General features: G+C 37.8%; 1 protein-coding gene across 1 annotated transcript in view; it reads left to right on the top strand.

Moving 5' to 3' along the window:
* The window catches only part of LOC105533247 (FAS-associated factor 1), a 266,264-nt gene that overhangs the window by 133,881 nt on the left and 115,443 nt on the right, over nucleotides 1-16,940 (top strand). Inside the window, exon 7 of the mRNA XM_011971639.1 lies at nucleotides 11,313-11,467. Within this exon, the coding sequence (XP_011827029.1) occupies nucleotides 11,313-11,467 (155 nt within the window). The remainder of the gene's footprint in view (nucleotides 1-11,312; nucleotides 11,468-16,940) is intronic.

The raw sequence follows: 16,940 nt of genomic DNA, 5'->3' as shown, positions 1-16,940 counted from the left end.
TCCCAGCTACTCGGGAGGCTGAGGCAGGAGAATGGCGTGAACCTGGGAGGCGGAGCTTGCAGTGAGCCGAGATCGCGCCACTGCACTCCAGCCTGTGTGACAGAGCGAGACTCCATCTCAAAAAAAAAAAAAAAGCACCTACTTATAAGAAAATAAAGACTGTGAGAGCAAACTACAGTCTGAGGGCCAAGTCCAACCTGCTCTCTGTATCCGCACAACTCCTCCAGCTAACATTGTTTCTTTACATTTGTAAATAGTTGAAGGAAAACGGAATCATACTATTATACGACATCTGAAAAGTAATATGAGGCCGGGCATGGTGGCTCATGTCTGTAATCCCAGCACTTTGGGAGGCCAAGATGGGCAGATCATCTGAGGTCAGGAGTTCGAGACCAGCCTGGCCAACATGATGAAACCTGTCTCTACTAAAACACAAAAATTAGCCGGGTGTGGTGGCACATGCCTGTAGTCCCAGCTACTTGGGAGGTTGAGACATGAGAATCGCTTGAACTCAGGAGGCAGAAGTTGCAGTGAGCCGAGATCACGTTAATGTGCTCCAGCCTGGGTAACAGAGTGAGACTCTGTCAAAGAAAGGGAAAGAAAGGGAAGGGAAGGGAAGGGAGAAGGGAAGGGAGAAGGGAAGGGAGAAGGGAAGGGAGAAGGGAAGGGAGAAGGGAAGGGAGAAAGAAAGGAAAGAAAGAAAGGAAAGAAAGAAAGGAAAGGAAAAAGCAATATAAAAGTCAAATTTCCATGTCCATAAATAAAGTTTTATTGGAATGCAGCCATGGTCTTTGGCTTCCATGTTATCTATGGCATCCCTGCAGTGGCAGAGCTGAGCAGTTGGGACAGAGGCCAGCAGGACAGAAACAGTTTGCTGGGCCCTGAGTTAGAGGATGAGGTCATGGGAGGATGAAGAGGGATCCTGGAGGAGAGATTTAGGAGCTGCTCTTGAGTAGACATGGCTTGTCTTCCGGAATAATGTGTATCTCCCATTCTCCTTACTTGATCTCCTCTCCTCTCCTCCCTTCCCCTCCCCTCCTCTCCCCTCTCCCCTCCCCTCCCCTCTCTTTTTTAGATGTAGTCTCACTCTGTCACCCAGTTTCGAGTGCAGTGGTGCCATCTCAGCTCACTGCAAACTCCGCCTCCTGAGTTCAAGCGATTCTCCTGCCTCAGCCTCCTGAGTAGCTGGGACTACAGGTGCGTGCCACCACGCCCTGCTAATTTTTGTGTTTTTAGTAGAGATAGGGGTTCACCATGTTGGCCAGGCTGGTCTTGAACTCCTGACCTCAGGTGATCCACCTGCCTCAGCCTCCCAGAGTGCTGGGATTATAGGCATGAGCTACTGCGCCCAGCCTAGGGGGAAGATTTCTAGAGGAGGTACTTCTGACCTGAATCTTAAATGGTGAGAAAAACTTAGGCAAATAACAGAATTCTAAACAGACGGAAGAACAAAAGTAAAGGCAATGGAAGATTAAAGTGAGGAAACTACAAAAAAATGCAGGACAGAGTTGCATTGCTAGGCATGATGCTGATAAAATCGGTAGGGTTCAAGGCATGAAGGGGCTTGTGATGCCCTGCATTAGCTGCCATTTAAAATCTGTTTTTAGGCTGGGCATGGTGACTCACACCTGTAATCCCAACACTTTGAGGGGCCAAGGTGGGAGGATCATTTGAGCCCAGGAGTTCTAGACCAGACTGGGCAACATGGTGAGATCACTGTCTCTACAAAAAGAAAAAGAAAAAAAGAAAAACAAATAACAATTAGACAGGTGCGGTGGCATGTGCCTGTGGTCCCAGTTACTCAAGAGGCTGAATCAAGAGGGTCACTTGAGCCCAGAAGGTCCAGCCTGTAGTGAGCCATGTTCGTGCCACTGCACTCCAGCCTGGGCAACAGAACAAGACCCTATCTTGGCGGGGCGTTGGGGGAGAAGATTAGTCTTTTTGTTCCTTGGAGCCTCCCCACCTGTCATGCCTGCCGTCCCTGAATTCTATTCTTCTGTACCACCAAAAGTACCCTAGAGAATCATTAGACATTTATAGTAACTAAGAATCAACAGTAATAAAAATCTCAATGGCAAGGCTTATCTCCCATGTGAAGGATTGTTCCTTTCCCAAGCATCCCTTTGGGAGTCTGGGCTTTGATATTGGTAATTTCATTACAGCTCCAGAGATCCGACTTCAAACCAGTGCTTTTTCCAAATATTATACATAAATTAAGGGAATCAGTACTCAATTGCTGATTTCCCACTTAGTAGCTCTGTGGCCCCAAACAAGTAATGAGCCTGTGTCTAATATGGAAAAAAAATGATGATGATAGTCTCTACTTTACACAGGTTGTTTTGAGACTTAAGTGGGATGCTACCCATAAATGCACCCAGCACTGTGGATGAGACAGATGGTGCCTTTAAGCAGTTTTGGACAAATTTGAGAAATGTCTGTAAAATAACAAAACTGATTTTCTCATTCAATTATGAACTAGTTCTAGGAACAGTTTCAGGAAGGAATTTTGAGAACCCCATGAGCATTTCTACCACTAAATTTAGGAGTTCACGTTTAGCAGTGCTCTTAGTTATCAAGTTTTATTATATTTATTTTTTAAAATCAGCCCATTTTAAAGTCATGCTGTTTCTACTGCTTCATGTTGAAAGAAATCTAAATGCCATCATTGATCATTGTCTTCTAAGAAAAATAAGTTCTATACAAATTTGAGGCCACAGCTGTAGTTGGTAAGTTTCTAGCTCACCACACAATATCCAGAAAACCAGGCAAACAAACTTCTTTGTGCTTTGGAAAATATGCCCAGTCTGCTTATCTTGTCTGTGTTATTTTTTCCATTTAAATTCCTTAAAGTCAGGACAATGTCTTTTATAGTAATTTTGTATGACAGCTGGGACAGCATCCTGCACATGTGTGAAATAAGACCTAGGATGCTAATATATTTTTTTTAGAAAAATATATTTGAATTATACAAATAATGTATTTACTATAAGAGAATGAAAATACAGATGCATTTTAAGTAGAAAATGACACCACATAATTCCAAACCTGAAAATAACCACTATTTATTAAATGCTTTTACTTTCTAAATGTGATTTTTAAAAAAATCTATAAACATGTATATCAGAAAAAAAGCTGATATAGTTTATATAAATACAACCATACCAAACCTGCTGTTCTGTAATTAGATGTTTCCACTAAATAGTATATTTGTTAGTACCATTTGGAATTTGCCTTTAATTCTCCAATTATCAGATCTGCCTAATTAAAATTGTAAAAATCTTTAGTGCCCATATTAAAATTATTTCTTAAATTAGTTTAAAACTTACTAGTTTAGAAATACACTGCCATTTGGCTGGACGCAGTGGCTCACGCCTGTAATCCCAGCACTTTGGGAGGCCAAGGCGGGTGGATCACGAGGTCAGGAGATCGAGACCATACTGGCTAACATGGTGAAACCCCATCTCTATTAAAAATACAAAAAATTAGCCGGGCGTCTGTAGTCCCAGCTACTCGGGAGGCTGAGGCAGGAGAATGGCGTGAACCCAGGAGGCAGAGGGTGCAGTGAGCCAAGATCACACCAGCGCACTCCAGCCTGGGCAATAGAGTAAGACTCCATCGCAAAAAAAAAAAAAAAAAAGAGTTAATACAACTCTATATGCTTAAACACAACTTGTTTTTATAACATATAATATTCTACTTAGAAATCTGTTTGCCAGACAATATTTAATGGTATTTAAAAGCTACTGAACATGTACACCCATAAATCATTGTAATTCTTATAGTTTTTAGTAAGAATGCATTATTAATACATTTTTAATGAAAAAATACTATTAGTTTATCTTCAAGTCTTTACTGCTCTAGTCTGTCACCTCTTGGAATGTGGAAGTAGATATAAGTAGGTTCTTGTTCTCTTCCTCAGTGGCCTAAAAGTTGGGGAGAGGAGTACACTTGACATTCTCACTGCTGTTGTCATGCTTGTTTAACAGGCCTATTGCTGACTAGGATTAGTGTTATCCCTCTCCATAGAGAATAGTAGAGGGTTAGAAAAATCCTTCCTGCACTTTTAAGAGGCTACTATACCAAAGTCCTTAGTACTGTATCTAAATGTTTACCTGGCAAAGCCTGCCTACTTCCTTGCCTACACAGTCCCTCTTCCAGCCTCCCCACAGATATGCCTCCTTCTCTATAATTTGCTGTAAGAACCAATCATTTCAGCTTCTCATGTCCTTATTCTTAAAAACTTTAGCCACATGGTGGCCTTCCTCAAATATATTGTATTACCTGAGTATTACAGTCTAAGCAATGAAAACTGATAAAGAGCTAGACCCAATGAACATCTGTCAGCTTTTTTTGAGAGTTTGATTTTACTTTAGGCTTTTCCTTTTTTAGATAGAGTCTCACCTCGTCACCCAGAATGGAGTGCAGTGGCGCAATTTTAGCTCACTGCAACCTCTGCCTCCCAGTTTCAAGCAGTTCTCCTACCTCAGCCTCCCGAGTAGCTGGGATTACAAGCGCACCTCACCACACCCAGCTAACTTTTTTGTATTTTTAGTAGAGATGGGGTTTCGCCATGTTGGCCAGGCTGGTCTTGAACTCCTGACCTCAGGTGATCCACCTGCCTCGGCCTCCCAAAGTGCTGAGATTACAGGCGTAAGCCATCACACCTGGGAAAGGCTTTTTTTTTTTTTTTTTTTTAACCCTCTGACTTCCATATGACAGTGTTCCCTATGCAAGATTCAGACATCTGTGTCCTCCAGATTTCAGAATGCTATCCCAACATCTGCTTCAGAAAGTGAGGGGAAAAAGACACCATCCTGGCATCTTCTCATCTTCAGTAGCTGACTGTTTCTTTTTGGAACCTCTCCAATTTGGTTGATGCCTGTTGGTCCCTGAAATCATATTCAGGAGCTGAACAGGGCAAAGTGTTGTGATTCTTTTCACAGTACAACCTGCAGTCTGGTGCTTTACTCTTTAAAGATAACTAGCTTGGAGTTCTTTGAACAGATGGGGCCATTGACATCGCTGGGCCTTTCCCAAACTTTTCCTTTGTTTTTTATCTTTTTTACTCTTCTTTTTCTCACTCTCATGTATATTTAAAATTCTGCTTCTGGCCAGGCACAGTGGCTCACTCCTGTAATCTCAGCACTTTGGGAGACCAAGGCAGGCAGATCACCTGAGGTCAGGAGTTCAAGACCAGCCTGGCCAACATGGTGAAACCCCATTTCTACTAAAAACACAAAAAATAACCAGGCATGGTGGCAGGCGCCTGCAGTCTCAGCTACTCAGGAGGCTGAGGCAGGAGAATCGCTTGAACCCAGGAGGCAAAGTTTGCAGTGATCTGAGATCACGCCATCAGCCTGGGCAACAGAGCAAGACCGTCTCAAAAAAAAAAAAATTCAGCTTCAGTCACAAAGAAGTCACTCTCTTCTGCTTTTACTGTGGTTTGTTTGTTTCTACTTACAGCATTGATGTCCTGCTTTTAAAATTCAGCTCAAGTATCACCTTCGCAGACCAGTGTGTAATCCCAGCACTTTGGGAGGCCAGGTCAGGAGGATCACTTGAGCCCTGGAGTTCGAGACCAGCTTGGGCAACATAGTGAGACCCCATCTCTATTAAAAAAAAAAATTTTTTTTTTTTTTTAAGTATCATCTTCATAAAGAAGCAGCCAATCTGATGTTCATGCCTAGACCCCAGGACTTCCTCTGTTACTACTCATTACTACTGATTTGCCAGCCTTACTTCCTCACTACTCCCATCTAGAAAAGAATTTTAACAGACTTCTAACCTTCAGAACTGTATGCCACCCAAGCACAAAACAGTGTAGTGACTTTCCCAAGGTCACATAGCTGGGCAATGGCAAAGCAGGAATCTGAACCCAGATAGTGTGGCTTCCTACTGTCCTGCTTCTGTTCTCACATTGCACTTATCTTGAGTCATGATTGTATGCTATGCTGTACCTGTGAACATCCATATACACGAATAGCATTGTAGAAGTTGGCAAGTATTGGAATGATCCAAATTAGATGCTGGATTTAAAACAATAAATAAAACAGCTACAAAGGACTTGTGGGAGTACTTGGGGGAAATTTGAATATGGACTGTATATTAGATGATATTGTAACAGTATTAAATGTCTTAGGTGTGATATAAATATGATGATTATGTAAGGGAATGTATTATTCTCAGAAGACAGATTTCTTTAGGATAGAAGTGTCATGGTGTCTGCAAACATTCAAATGTTTTAGGGAAGTATTAAAAGAATGATAAAGCAAATATGGCAAAATGCTGATGATTGGTAAATCTAGGTGAAGAATAAATGGGTGTTTATTGTATCATTGTATCCATTGTTTGTATCAATGAGCCATCTCCAAACTTAAAAACAAAAAGTGATAGTGATAATGATTCTGATTACTATGGTGATGTTAATGATGAGGGAAAAGGAGAACAAATGGGAAGGAGAGAAAGCAAGTCAGGTCCAATTTACACAAAGGAAATTATTTTATACTATAATTTTTACACTGAAAAAAACCTATGAACTACATTGTACCATTCCCAGAAATTGTCATATCAACTTTAAAAGCATTGAACATGCAGATTATGGATATTTTGGTACTCAAAATGGAACCCTTTCTTTTTAGTTCATCAGCAAATATTTCCTTAGTATCTGCTCTCTACCTGACTTATTTTGAGACACAGCACATTTCTTCCAGCTGTAATATTCTATGGTTCTGTGACACTAGGAGTCTAAATACAATAGCTACTGTAGCTCAAGGCCAAGTCACATTGGTTGCTGTCAGCTGGGCATTTCTTAAGCATCAACTTAGTACCTTAGCTCCTGGATTTGAATGTGAAGATTAGTGAGGCACCAAACGCAGAGACACAATAAGCATCCCAGACACTATTGCCAGTAGGAAAAATGAAGGAGCTGCTTAATCTTTAATACATTTTCATGGCCATTATTTCTCTTGAAATTGCTTTCAAAACCCTTTATTTTGCATGGATAGTTCAGGAATCTTCATCCTAACAGCTACCTTCAGCTACCTTTCATTCAGCACCTACTATGGGCCAGGCCTTGTAAATAGGTACTTAACCTACATTATCTGCAATGCTTACAACAACCCATTTGCCCCATGGTCACACAGCTGCTAAGTGGCAAAACTGGATTTAGAACAGAGCTCTCTGTTACTTTAAAGCTTGGAGACTTCCCTTTGCACTGTGTTACTAAAACTTAGATTACAGGGAGGGAATCAGGATAGTGTAGCTTGGTTGTTTGCCTTTGTGGTCTGCCAGACTTAGACCCTCTCTGCCAAATTAGAAAGGACAAATACAATATATTCTTTTTAATGCCGCAATATTATCATTTGTTAGATGGTACTAAATAAAACGTTTACCTCCACACATTATTTCCCACCACTTTTTGAGGGTAAGGAAACTGTTTCATTCATCTTTATAGTCTCAATCCCTAACACATAGGTACTCTTTAAATGTTATTGAACTGAATTATTAATGGGCCAAAAGAAAAGCTGGTTATAGTAGTAATAGAAATCAAAACATTTTCTTACTCATTTTCTGTGGTACTGCTTTTCTTCACGAAAGCAGTTTTCTGATTAGTTTGCCATTTCAACTCTTCCAAATTGGTTGATATGCTGAACCCAGTTCTCACTCTTTTGGCCTGTGCTTAATTGAGCTCAGTAAGATAATCAGAAATCTGAGTCTGGAGTCCATTTATCTGTGACTGTAATTTAATCAGATTTATATAGCCTAAATTTACTAGCACTTCCATACTATTGAGTCTTTATATTTTGCTTATTTATTGTCATAAAAGCAGCAGAAAAATTTTGTTGAAAGCTTATGTCAGAGAAAAGATTATTTTAAAATTATTAGTTTTCCTTTTGAAGGCTACTTTGGGGTACCCACAGCCTGAAGATCCTCTTGGGATACTCTTTTTATCATCTCCTTTCTCACATTCAGTCTAGAGCTTAAAGTGGGAATTTTTTTTAAGTGTGTTTTCCTGGCATCTCATGTTTAACAGTGTCAGGGGTTTGTGTCCCTGGAACGAAAACTGTTTCTCCAGAGTCTTTTTTCTCTCAGCTTCCAGTGAAAAGAGGGGCGAGGCGAGCCAGTCGCTTACCACAAAGCAGTGCCACCACAAAGGAAAGATTAAGGGTTTAGAGAGAGGTCAATGTGGGTTTTTCTCTAACTAAACACTTTCCTAAAGTTTCCTTGTGGAAAAATAATGAAGTCATCTCAGAGTTTTTAAAGAATTTTTATTTCTTTTTCACCGTCTGCATTCGCTTGTCTTCTCAGCATGGATGTTTAATCTTCCTAGGCTTTGTGAATTGGCCCAAATGAATAAGTGGTGAGCTGTCTCTCTAGGAGCTAGAGGCTTATTCTAAGGGCCTAATCACTGAGTAAACACATCTTTGCCCTCCCTCTCACAACTGCGATATAATAGTCGAGATTCTAGCACAGTAACCTGGATATTGCAGGGACCAATGCTTTGAAATGCAGAATGGTTGATCCTCCAAAACAGACAGTGCCTGATCTTCGCCTGCCTCTTTCTTCTTTTTTAAATTAAATATTGCCAAAGAGATGCTGTTTTATTGCTTGATATTGTGCATTAGTGCCCTGGATTTCCAAGTTTAGTTTCAGTCAACACTGTCGGCTGCACTTATAGGGAACTCTGCATGTTGGATTTCTTAGTAGCCTCTTCGGCACATGTGTGTTTGGTTTGGAAGAGCATTTAAATTAAATCAGTGAGATAGCAATGTAAATCACTAATCTCTTTCCCAAAGTCTAAATGTTCCATTGCAGTGTTCTTGAGAGAAATAGGCATTTTAAAGATTTAGCCATTGCCATTGTTTAGTTAGAAATATGCTGATTTAAAAGTGGGCAGCTCTCTTGTTCCCAGTGTCTCATTAAATGTAGTTGCTGAGAAACGATCAAGCTGAATTAGAGGTTGACATCCCTCTGTCTATTCAGTTAGAGAGCTCCTAAGAAGAAGAGCTCTGAATTTGTTAATGGTGCCAGGTTCACATTACTTTCCCTAAAGCATCAGAATTCTTGACTCATTTACTAAAACTGATTTTGCATTGCCACTGCAATGGGGTATCTTTTTTTGCCAAGGGGCTGTGGCTCATATCAGTGTTCTTGTGTCTTTCGTCAAACAGGCTGGGACCCATGCTAGTTTAAAGACGCAAAGAAGACTGAAAGAGACCTCATTCTCTCTCTTGAGAAAGTTAGTCTAGAGGGGAAACTGGTAAACAATTGTAATACTAATAGAAAGAGATACAGACCCAGGAAAGGAAGCTCTTAACTCTGCCTGAGGGAATCAGGGAAGGTTTCATAGAGGCTTTTTTTTTTTTTTTTTTTTTTTTTTTGAGCCTTATAGGATGAGTAGGAATTTACTAGATAAGTATCTCTCTAACAATGTATCTGATTACAAACTTCCTAGAAGCCTGATACCGTTCTCTGCAGACATCAACATAGATGAAGAAACCCCAAGTCTTTCTTGTTCATCATTTTATTGCTACTGCTTCCTGCTGAGCCTGACACAAAGAGTATTTCAACAAATGCTTGTTGAATGAATGAACAAATGAATTAACACATAGAAGCAGGGTGGGATCAGCTGAGCTACTTATACGCAGGAGTCCTGCCCTTATTCCCATTACAAGCTGTCTCTGAGTCTCAGTCCAAAGCAGTCTGGCATCCTCATGCTATATGAGTGCTTCCACAAGCCTTGACTACAGTGTGGTTGATTTCCCTGCTACCACTGTAGTATCAGAGAAAAAACACTTACTTGGACTTGGAGTTAGACAAGTTGGGAGCCAGTCCTCGTATTATTTACTAACTAGCTGTGACATTTGAAACAAGTCCGCTTTCTAAACCTCAGTTTCCTCATATGCTAATGGGGTTAAGGATGCTATGTTAAAGATTTATTCTGGAAATTAAAGTAGATAACGTTTGTGAAAGTAACAGTGTCTCCTATTCATAGTAGATGCTTTTAGAATCTTAATCTACCTAACTGTGGCTACTCTCATCTATTATAAAGTTTACCTTTGTAAGAAATAATTTTAATGATGATTACTGTTACTATTATTTGGATTATTTATCGAGATAATTCCTAACGTCAGATTTCATTAGCCTTTCATCAGCATGAGCCTTATATTTTTCTGTAAGTTTCCTTCTTTTCTTCAGAATCCCACACAGCAGATTTTCATTTGCTGTCATCACATTCTTATTTAACATAAAGGGAAAGATACTAAGCTTCCCTGAAATTTTCCTTTGACAGAATTTCAAAGATTGGTTTGTATGTTGTCTTTACCATAAAATTTTATCTTTCCTTTCCCTGGTAATTGTGAGTATTGTTAAACTCAGTTCTTTCAAGAACTGACTACCAAGAAGGTAGTCAACAATTTAAGCTCTTTAATCATTATAGTCATTGTTGGTAAAGCTAACATGTTGCAAACCATCAATGTCTACTTATACCCATTGTTTTTATTATACTTATTACCTTGTTCAATTTCAGTTTTTAGTTTTAATTATTGCATTGAGTATCCAACTATGACAGAAGACACATTTAAGAGACCAAATGTCATTTATTGAAAGCAACTTTTATTATGGCAAAAGGGAAATAATAATTTTCTATATGAAAAGCCACAGTGGATATTTTCTGAAATATAAACTAGAAAGAATGCATGTGAACTGAATATTTTTCTATCTTTTCATATGGCAATTATATGTTATATGCTGTTAAATAAGGGCTTAATATGAGAACACATTAAGGACTTTAAAATTATCTATAGAACAAAAAGAAAACTTCATTTCAGACCTTTTCCTTTCAAATGGAAGAGACTATCCGTTGTTCAGATTAAAACCATAAAAAATATGTAAGAGGAATTTTGTCATTCTGTTTTAATGAATTTTTTTCTCTGTATTGTTGAACAGTTCAAAGTTAATATTTCTCTTTACATGTATCTATTAAATGAAAAGAATAGTAAATCCATTTTCTTTAAGCAAAATACAATTCTGTTGCAACTTCGTTTGAGATAGGCTTGCACATGTTAACAGAAATCTGCAATAGCAGTCTGAAAAATTAGATATAATCATCCTAGCCTTTTTCAGGTGTAAGGAAGTAAAATTTTTTGATATTTTAGATGCTTTAGGAACTCCACAATGTAAAGTACTCTTTTAGGGAATAGCATTTAATTTTTGTCTTTGCTGTTCACATAGACTAATTATGGCTGTCTAAAATTTAAGAAATCTTACATTAGTGGATATCTTAATTGATCAGATTTTTCTCCTCTTTTCAGAGAAAGCTTCTTGCTATCTACCTCCACCATGATGAAAGTGTATTAACCAATGTCTTCTGCTCACAAATGCTTTGTGCTGAATCCATTGTTTCTTATCTGAGTCAAAATTTTATAACCTGGGCTTGGGATCTGACAAAGGACTCCAACAGAGCAAGGTAATACTGTTGTTCACAAGTTATAAGTTGGGCTTCTATTAAAAAAAAAATCATTGTGTTTGTCATCATCATAAACATTTTTCATCCTCAGCATTAAACTCTCTACCATTGCATTTTATTAGACAAAAGCTGCTCATTGCAGCTAACACATGCAGTTATTTGCAATTGTGAAAATATACCTTAACTTATAAAAACTTTTTAAATTCAAGCATAACCTGAAAATAAAAATGTATTTCTCATCTTATTTTTGCAATGCAACAGACATTTCTAATATGTTTTTGAACTTTTAGGGAAAACTAATGTTTTTAATGATGTTCAGAAAAGGCAAAACAAGTCTAATATATAATCTTAGTAGTAAGTTTATTTTTTAATAACTTCAGTGAAGAGGGCAGGACTTTCTGCACAAGTCCAATGGAGTTGGTAATAGCTTAACTCTAGCATATGCTAATTGATGTAATCGCTTTATTGCACACATTCTTTTGCACGCAGCCAACAATACTTCCATATTCTCAATAGGGAAAAAAATTCCTTTCCTAGTTGTCAGGATGAGTTTACTTAGTTTGTTAATCATAGTATCTGTAAGTGATTAACAATTCTTCATATTTTGCCTGTTTCAGTTTCCCATCTGAAATATATTTCATCATGTTTAATTACACATGTGTCTATGACATCCCATGATGCTACTTTGGGTGTGTTAACACAATCGTAATCGCAGATTGCTGGTTTATGAACAGGGAGATTAAATTAATTCATTTCAAGGCAAGCATATTATAGTTACCTAATTTAAACGATTATAGAACAATTAGAAACCATCTGATTTGTCTTTTTGTTACTTTATGGCTTACTGAATTTTTGGTCATCATTCAGACTTTGTTTTATTTAATCTGAATCGGAAAAGAACATGATTCTTTCCTTAAATGTGAGGCAAAATAATGTTGAAGCTATTTCCTAATCTAATACTTCATTTCTTTAAGCAAATGGTTAGGAAATTTCATGAGATGACTTCGTTTTGCCTTGGAAATGTTCCCTGTTATACATAAATAAAGAATCTTTAGCACCTGTATTTGTTTAAATTAAATCAGGTTATTATTCACACTCAGTTAAAGGTGATGAAAAGCAGTGCCACAAACAGATAAAAATGCCACATCGAAGGTCTTTCATGAGGCAAAATACAGAGACTGGAGACTTGGCTAAATCTTTTGCCATTCACTGGCAGTAAGGAATCTCCTCCTTTCCTTTTATCCACAACTTGATGGAGAAGGAAACACTATTTCTAAACCATCTGTAGTGGCTAAGTTCAGTGGGCTACCTGCTGTTATTTTGTTCTATCCTCCATTTAATTCCTTAGTTCCTTTTATTTTACAATGACAAAAAATTGCAGTGTAGTTTCTTTTGAAAAACAGTGTTTGAGGGTTTTTTTTTTATGACTGGCAATCAACAGCCATGTAATTGCTTTGTTATGTTTTACTAAAGAAGTCTGTTAAGTAGCACAACTTTGATACACTAGTAATAAGAGTTTGCAGGTTACAGAGACACCTGTGGTGACCAAAGCGACAGAAGCTGCTTATTAGCAAGAGCCAGTACAGCTGTGTCCTATTAACTCCTTATGACACTTTTTAAAAAACACTAAATAAAGGTGTTGTTTAAGGCTTTAGAGCTATTTCTCAATGAACTGCAGAACTGACTATTAAGTATGATAGAATATTTCAATCTACATTTTGAATTAAGTATCTGTCATGAAAATTTGTAAAAGGTAATATTAAAGATTGAAAATAGGAACATCTAGGAATTCAATTTAATAAACATTTATAGGAACCACAAATGGGGCAATAGGAGAATGGGATGATTTCTATAATTTAAGATACTTGACATACTTATTCAAAATCTATTAATAGTTCTGTCCACATTACAAATGTAAAAGGTATCATGTTTCTCTATTTTAGAGTAACAAAAGATAATCACTGGGTACTGAGTTTAATACCTGATTGATGAAATTATCTGTAAAACAAACACCCATGACACCAATTTACCTATGTAACAAACCTTCACATGTACCCTCCAGACATAAAAGTTTTTTAAAATATCAGAAAATTAAAAAGCAAGTAATAAAAAAAATAAAGTAACAAATAAAATTACATAGCTACTTTTGATCCATCATTATTACCGTTAAGGCAAATGGGAAAATACACATTTTATAAACACAAGGTGAAAATTCATTAGAATGACATATTCCCAAAAAGGGGATTGACTTTGACATATGAAACTGTAAGATAATTGATTAGGCTGGTTTATTGCTCAAAAAAAGGGTTTAGGCCGGGCATGGTGGCTCACGCCTGTAATCCTAGCACTTTGGGAGGCCCAGGCGGGCGGATCACGAGGTCAGGAGATCAAGACCATCCTGGCTAACACGGTGAAACCCCGTCTCTACCAAAAATACAAAAAAGAAAATTAGCCGGGCATGGTGGCAGGCCCCTGTAGTCCCAGCTACTCGGGAGGCTGAGGCAGGAGAATGGCGTGAACCCGGAGGCGGAGCTTGCAGTGAGCTGAGATCTCGCCACCGCACTCCAGCCTGGGCGACAGAGCGAGACTCCGTCTCAAAAAAAGAAAAGGGGGTTTAACTTAACCACAATTTTCTTGCCGCCTATCATATCGTAGATTCGTCAAAATAAAATTGTCTAATTGGGTTTCCTACTGTATTATCTTTCTTGGATTTTTACACCACATTTATCCAGAGGTGTTTATCATGAAAACTGATTGTGTCACTCATTAGATGCTTTTAACTTTGAGTAACAAAACCTCAAGCTTTCACTCTCGATTCGGTAGACGACTGCTTACACTAATATTTGTTGATCCATGGGGTACATGTCAAAAGGTATTATGCCATCATTTGCATATTGTAAGCTGAAATGGGGACATATTAATATATGGAAATGCAGAAGAGATTTCTAGGCATCACAAGTAAGTTTGTTGTTGTGGGTTTCCTTTTAACTGTTACTTTTTTATGATAGATGTAAGTTTGGAAATAAATTCCTGGTTAATAACTTGCCTGGTCCCATATCTGGTTAACCTAGTTCACACTGGCCATAAAAATTTAGAGAGTCCTGGACCTGTAAGCTATTTGGATGTTTTCTTAGTGGTTTTCTAGGACTACCACCTGATGTTATAGCTGAGGATGTTGATATCCAAGATAGGAAGAGACTTGCCAAGCAGATACACTTTTGCTTAAGGATTACTCTGATTAAGCCTATAGAGGCATTAGTTCTTTAGTCACAGTTTACTATGGCTCTCTCATGTGTGTAGGAGATAAGTGAAGGATATAAAACTAAGTGAATGCTTTGGTGAAGTCACCAGAATATGAGTATCACTTGCTATTATAAATTAAATTTCCTAATTTCTCTAAAAATTGGAATAAAAAAAGAAACACTTCTATAAAATGTCATAACCCCTGTGATGTTGATGATTTGGATTTTTACACCTCTTAAATGATTCTAATAACCTTCTTTCTTAGTTGAATACTTAGATTTTCCAGCCCACTGTGTATAAAATATGTTGGAAAAATTCTTAAGTTGATCTTAGAACATTCCAAATATGAACTGAGACATGAAACTTTAGCTGTAATGATTAATGTCTGTCATCTCCCCTACTAAATTGTGATCTCCTGGAAGGGCTTATTCGTTTTGTTGGTTTCAGTAAACAAGGCACTTTTTTAAATTCTAGGAAAAAGAAACTCAGAAAGCATTTAGCAAATAAATATATGCATTTATTTGCATCTAAGAATGTTGCTTATAATTTCAATATTGCATATCTAAATAGGAGGTTTTTTCCTTGGAAAATATTCTACAGTCTTCTGGGCCACGATGTCTGGTTGGATTTCAGAGCCATTCTTAAAACAATGACAGGAAGCCCTTGGTAGTCTTGAGAAGTGCTAAAGGTATAATTTCTTTTTTTTTGAAGAGACAGGGTCTCGTTATGTTGCCCTGGCTGGAGTGCATAATCATAGTGCACTGCAGCCTGAAACTCCTGGCCTCAAGCAATCCTCCTGTCTCAGCCTTGCAAGTAGCTGGAAGTAGAGGCGTGTGACACCATGCCCTGTTCTAATTTCTGAAATATTGGTTTGACCAGTAATTCTGATGGAAATAGTAGGATTTACCTGTAAAAGAAAGAGCTAAAAACAGATAGGTAACAGTAAACAAGAAGATCCTGTAAATCACTTCATAGTTATGCAGGATTGGTTCCAGGACCTCCTACAGATACCAAAATCCACAGATACTCAAGTCCCTGATAGAAAATGGCATAGTATTTGCATACAACCCATGCACATCCTCCCATCTGCGTTAAGTCATCTCTAGATTACTTATAATACCTAATACAATGTAAGTGCTATGTAAATAGTTGTTATACTGTATTGTTTAGGTAAGAAAGACAAGAAAAAAGTGTACATGTTCAGTATAGACACAATATTTTTCTGAATATTTTTGATACTTGGCTAGTTTAATCAACAGATGCAGAACCCACAGATGCAGAAGACCAACTGTGTTTGTTATGTTTGTTCATTGAATAACACTGAATAATATGAACCGGGAATGGTGTGTCATCTGAGAATGAAAGGTGGAACAAGACACAATCCTAACCCTCAAAACACTCATAGTCTAGTAGGCAAAACAGACATAAGAGCTAATATATAATATGAGGTATGTATAAGGTACTTTAGGAGTATAGATGAACTTTATACTGACTTGCTGTACCCAAGGGGGTCAGAGAGGGATTTGAAAGAGATGACATACAGAAACATGAAGTTAGAACTTTACTCTTTTCTATTTAAAGATTTTATATTACCATAGTAGCATTCCTAGTCTTTTGGGTGGCAGATTTTACTACTCTTTACTAAAGGGCATTGGTGTTTAAAACCTCATAATTATGTATGGGGAACAAAGGGTCAGTGGTTGAAATAATTGAGGAGAGAAGGAATAGAGAGAGCTGGCCAGCTAATATAATCCTCTATAATCTGAACCAGATTGAGAATTAAGGTCAACCAGCCAGCATGGACGAATCCAAAGAAGTTTTTTTGTTAATGATTCATCCTAGCATTGGCATATGTCTACAAGCAGACAGTGAAGCAGGATTAAGATATTCTTTGGATATGTATCATGTAGAAAACCATCATAGATTTAACTAATACAATAAAAATATTGTTAGTACAATGTATTCTTAATGAATGAGTGCTTAGCTATGAAAGAATAATTTCTTAAAATTCAGGACAGGTATCACTTCCAGGAAGCCTTGCCTCTCCCCATCCTTCTCTTGCCTCAGTCAGGGTTAAAATGCATATTCTGTATGCTCCCATAATATATCTATACTAACTTGTACTAAGAGCACTCATTACATTGTATGGTCACTGTCTATCTCCCTGCTAGGTTGTCAGCTCCCTGAGGGAGCTGTGTCTGTAATTCCATTGCTTTATACAAGTTCGTTC

This window comes from Mandrillus leucophaeus, unplaced genomic scaffold (genome assembly GCF_000951045.1).
Source record: "Mandrillus leucophaeus isolate KB7577 unplaced genomic scaffold, Mleu.le_1.0 Scaffold1232, whole genome shotgun sequence".
Lineage (NCBI taxonomy): Eukaryota > Metazoa > Chordata > Mammalia > Primates > Cercopithecidae > Mandrillus > Mandrillus leucophaeus.
The sequence above is the reverse complement of the archived record's forward strand: the minus strand, read 5'-3'. Positions and strand labels throughout refer to the sequence as shown.